Source organism: Vombatus ursinus, unplaced genomic scaffold, assembly GCF_900497805.2.
Source record: "Vombatus ursinus unplaced genomic scaffold, bare-nosed wombat genome assembly UNPS02010320.1, whole genome shotgun sequence".
Taxonomy (NCBI): Eukaryota; Metazoa; Chordata; class Mammalia; order Diprotodontia; family Vombatidae; genus Vombatus; species Vombatus ursinus.
The window spans coordinates 5,717,363-5,722,521 of record NW_020950098.1 but is presented as its reverse complement, the minus strand read 5'-3'; the positions used below and the strand labels follow the sequence as shown (position 1 = coordinate 5,722,521).

General features: G+C 41.0%; 1 protein-coding gene across 2 annotated transcripts in view; it reads left to right on the top strand.

Moving 5' to 3' along the window:
* SRGAP1 (SLIT-ROBO Rho GTPase activating protein 1) overlaps positions 1 to 4,952 on the top strand; it is a 315,572-nt gene extending 310,620 nt beyond the window's left edge. For both annotated transcript variants that reach the window (XM_027854191.1, XM_027854190.1), the window contains exons 20-22: positions 822 to 956; positions 1,272 to 1,617; positions 4,537 to 4,952. In XM_027854191.1, coding sequence (XP_027709992.1) covers positions 822 to 956; positions 1,272 to 1,617; positions 4,537 to 4,914 — 859 coding nt within the window. In that variant the 3' untranslated portion in view covers positions 4,915 to 4,952. The remainder of the gene's footprint in view (positions 1 to 821; positions 957 to 1,271; positions 1,618 to 4,536) is intronic.
* Positions 4,953 to 5,159: the final 207 nt, after the last annotated feature.

Genomic DNA, 5,159 nt, shown 5'->3' with positions numbered 1-5,159 from the left:
GATAGCCCAGAACCCTAAGAACTTTGGGAAAAGCAGACCTCTGCCCCGCCACCCCCTCCCCACCCCCAACAACCCTAGAGTTTTGGCCCAGCCATCATTCAAGGAAGAAATCTGTCTGTAGAGGAGGGGCCTGGCTCCCTTGCCACCACCACAACCACCACTACCAAGTCCTGACCAACTGCCACCATCGGGCAGATAAGACCAAGAATCCTAGGGATGGTAGCACTCCCCAGTCCTCCTTCCAACCCTGAAGCCATTAATCCCAGGAAGCAATCCCTGTAAAGCTAAAACCCAATGGCTGCTTCTGCAGGTACCGCATCCCATGATTCCCCAGGAGCCACAGCTACTAACTAAAGATCCAGAAAAGAAAGTTCATGCTACTGAATTCCTTGACACCATCTGGGGTTCAATATAGGAAACACATGATTTTATCAGTAGAAATGGCATTTAAAAAGATGCATGACCATCTGCATTGCTGCTACACGCTAGGGACCATGGATCTTCTCCCTCTAACTGGCAGCTGAAAGCTTCTATACATAGTGTCCCTCTGATTAGGATGTGAAGTCCTTAAGAGCAGAGACTATCTTTTCCATTTTTATCCCCACAACTTAGCACAACGCTCGGCACACAGAAAGCTTTTAATAAAAGCTTTTTCATTCATGCATATAGAAATAGCCTTCATTTAGCATGTTACATCATTGTGGGTTGAAAACTTTAAGTATTCAGTTACAAATTAAAGCCTCATACCTTTCCTCTCATCCTAAGGCCTCTTCACACCTGTAAGGTAATAAGCTTCATATTTTGCTCTTTTTTATTTGCAGGGATGATACCTTTTCTGATACACTGAGCCAAAAAGCAGACAGTGAAGCCAGCAGTGGGCCTGTTACAGAAGATAAGTCTTCATCCAAGGACATGAACTCCCCAACTGACCGTCATCCTGATGGCTATTTAGTGAGGTAGGCTTGGCCTGGTAATCAGGCCTCTATGTCTCACCTGCATAGAATTGCAGAATTTAGAGACGGAAGGGACCTTACAGGTCATCTAATCCTCATTGTACAAGTAAGGAATCTGAGGCCCAGAGAGGGTGACTTGTCCAAAGTCATACAATTTAGAAAGGGGCAGAGCTATATCCCAAGTCTTCTTGACTATGTCTAGCATTCCTTCTGCTGTACCCCTCCAAGGAGTCAGAAGGTCTTTGAACTCGTTAACCCAGCATGCTTAGCTTTCCTTTGTTCTCTCCATTTTTTTTCTTTTCTTTTTTTTTTTTTTAGACAAAGAAAAAGAGCTGAACCACCCCTTCCTTCAAGGCGTCCTGGCAGGACCAGTGATGGCCACTGCCCTATCCACCCACCGCATTCACTTTCCAACTCCTCGGTTGACCTTGGGTCCCCTAGCCTGTCCAGTCACTGCAGCCCTCGAGCCCTGCTGCAGAACCGTGGCCTCAACAATGATAGCCCTGAGAGGAGGCGCAGGCCCGGCCATGGCAGCCTGACAAACATCAGTAGGCATGATTCTCTAAAGAAGATTGACAGTCCGCCCATTCGGAGATCGACGTCATCGGGCCAGTATACAGGCTTCAATGACCACAAGCCTCTGGACCCAGAGACGATTGCTCAGGTAGGACACTGTGGTTTACATTTCTTCTGTTTTATTTTCTATTTGTAGAATTATTCAAATATTAGCAGAAAGTTTTAGGGGGGGGGGGTGCTTCTTTGAAAGTCCTAGCAAAAAGCCAGGGAAACAATAAATCATTAAGTAGGATCCCAACTGTGGTTCTAGTCTGAAGAATAGTTACTTGTTACCTTGAGTTACACCTTCTATCCCTAGTCCAAGGAGGAAACAGACAAAAATGGCGCAGAATAGAGGTGGTGAGGAAGATCCAGACTGCATATCATAAAAATGTATGAAATGGGGAAGTCAAACACATTTTTACTTGCTTACAGACATAAGTGATTGTAACAAGGGTAGAGCAATTTATAACCTATATTTGATTACTTACTATCTCAAGGGTGGGGAAGAGCAAGAGGGATAGAATTTGGAACTCAAAACTTTTTTTTAAATGTTAAAAATTTGTTTTAACGTGTAATTGGGAGGGAATAATATTTTTTTTAAAAAGAAAAAGAAAAAGCCTAGAATCATCCAAGTATAAACACAACCCTAATTAATAAATATGCCAGGTTTTCTCCCTTGCTATACTCAGCACCCTGTTAGTATCTGTGGCCTTCTGTCTTTTGTTTTTGGCCTTTACCCATGACACATAGGTAAACATGAATACCCTTTTTTAACTTAAAAAAATTGCTTACTCCTGTATGATAATTTATATTATTAGTCTCCATTGATTGAGAAAATACGTAATGACAAGAAACCACATCAATTCAGGAATAGTTTTAAGTAAACCTGAATACTGTTCATCACAGTAGTACCTACATAGCTTGAAAAATAATCCTGCTAATTTTTTTCTACAAACTCTTCTTTCACAACATGCCTAATATGGAAATAGGTTTTATGGATTGTACATATATAACCTATATCAAGTTGCTTACCATCTTGGGGGGGGGGGAAGAGAAGGGAAAAAATTTGGAACTCAAAATTTTGTTGAAAAAAAAATTTTAAATTGTCTTTACGTGTAATTGGAAAAAATACTATCTAAAAAAGAAAAAATAAAAGTATGTACATACATGTGTGTGTGTGTGTGTGTGTGTGTGTATACTTTCTACATTGCTTAGTAAGTCAAGATAAAGTTCTAAATAAAGACAGATCAAGATGTTCACGGGGCAGATGGTTTCACAGACCCCCTGCAATAGCTCTGTCATTGCCTGGGGGGTCTGTTGCTTGTAGGTAAGTACCACTGACATAGACCATTAGGAAAAATATTTGTAAGCAGTCCAAGGAAAGATGAGCTAGGTGATGCTAAGTATAGTCTATGGGCTTATTACAGACATCCAAAAAATCTGTCACTCATCACCAGCATGAGAACCTAGTAAGGAGAAATGATAGGACATGAAAGGGACATGAAAGGAATGAAAACCAAGGAAGCAATAAAGTTAGATTATTTTCGATTTTAAAAAGCTCTCAAGGAATCTTGCAGCAATGTACTTGACTCCTAAGCTATTTTCTTGTTGTTGCTTTAGTTTCTATGCAAGACTCAGAGAATCTCAGAAAGTGAATTAAATTGCAGAACAGTACTAAAAAGTTTAAATTAATTTTAAATGGCCCAGCCTTTTGAAAACAAAATCAAAAAAGCTTTTGGTTCCTTATTATGTATTTACAGAGCCCTTCGAGGCATATCCTAAGCTTAAAACCAATAATAGTTGAATATAGTTGATATTTAGTGCTTTTGATAAACCCATGAAATTGCTGTTTCTCATAAGCACAAGAAACATGATTTGAGGTTGCAAGGAGGAAGGGAATGAATAGGTGAGAGTGTGAGAGTAGGAAACTTTGTGTAACCCTTTTGTGTCTGGATTCAGATTTTCCTTTGTGCATCTTCTCTTGCGCAGATGCATTTTACAAAAATAACATCTTTCAGGGAAAAGAGGAATAGCATATGAAAGTCATCTCCTGGAAAGTGATGTCATCATCCAGGGGTCCATAAAATGATTTCCAGCTTTGCCTTGCACGCAGCCATCCCTCTACACCAAGACTTACGCTTACTTTGCAGCAAAGATTAGTGGGCATAGCATCATAGTATAGATGCAAAAGAAAATACAGGGGATTTTACTGAAAGCTCCTCAACCCAATCTCCTCAAAAAGGAGGTTCTCTTTTAGAAGCTGTAGTGGCTACATAGAATAACTATTGAATGTAGCCACGATTTAGCAACTGTCTTGATTATATTCAGCTGTGCTCAATTCCCAAGTACAGTACTTTATTTCTGGAGATGTGGTCACTGTGTTTATACTCCAGCTTCACCATAAATTAAATAGTCAACATGCAAGGCTTCAACCTGCAGAAAGCTGACTTTAGACAAATGATGTCAGAGTTCATATGTGTGTGTTGGCAACGCACCATCAGATTTTAGGCTCGTGAATATTAGTCAAGATTCTGCTAGATGAAGGTCTGTTCCTGGACTCTGTCTAGACAAATGAAAATATCGCCATTCTTCACCTTTTTTCATTATCCAAAATCACTTTTTTTTTTGAGGGGGGGTTCTGGTGCTAATAATCAATATGGGGAGTTTCTGGTGTGGAATATTCCTCCATTGTTGCAACTTAGAGAGAGTCGTGGAGAGCTGGCTGGGATGCCTGTAGGTTAAATGCCTTGCTATACTGGTTACACAAGGAATAGAGTATGGCAGAGATCTACTGTGCCGTACTGCCTCTCCTAAAGCCATGGGTTCATCTGAAGTACTATGTTAAGGAAAGCCTGTCACCAAGCACCATGCTTGGGATTTAAAGTGGAAAATACATTTACATGTGAACATAATATATATGACTGTATGAATGACTTCTCAAGTAGTACCTGGGGTTTTGAAAGTTGGGTTCTTTCTCCATTCATTCTCAAGGGCTCCATCTTCTCTTCTTTCTCATTGGCTTCAGGATATTGAGGAGACAATGAACACCGCTTTGAATGAACTCCGAGAGCTGGAAAGGCAGAGTACAGCAAAGCACGCCCCCGACGTGGTGCTGGATACCTTGGAGCAAATGAAAAACTCCCCCACACCTGCCTCGTCCACGGAATCCCTCAGCCCTCTCCATAATGTGATGCTCAGGAGCACCGAGCCTCAGATCCGACGTAGCACGAGTTCTACCAGTGACACAATGAGTACTTTCAAGCCCATGGTGGCGCCCAGGATGGGAGTGCAGCTGAAGCCCCCAGCTCTTAGGCCAAAACCCATCGTTCTTCCAAAAACAAATCCCACCATAGGACCCACACCTCCTTCCCAGGGTCCAACAGACAAATCGTGCACGATGTAAAAAAAAAAAGAAAAAGAAAGAAAGAAAGAAAGAAAGAAAAGAAAAAAAACACAATGACCCAGAAGGTAGAAAAAAAAAGTGGTTGAAAAAAGGAATGGATTTGTAGGGGGAAAAAAAAGTCAAGGCTTCTTGTCTTCATGAGTTTTGTGCTTATAACTGGAGATACTGGCTTTTCTGTCTTTTTGAATGTAACATCTGAGACTTGCTACATTAACACAGGCATTTGTATTTTGTATTTTTTTTCC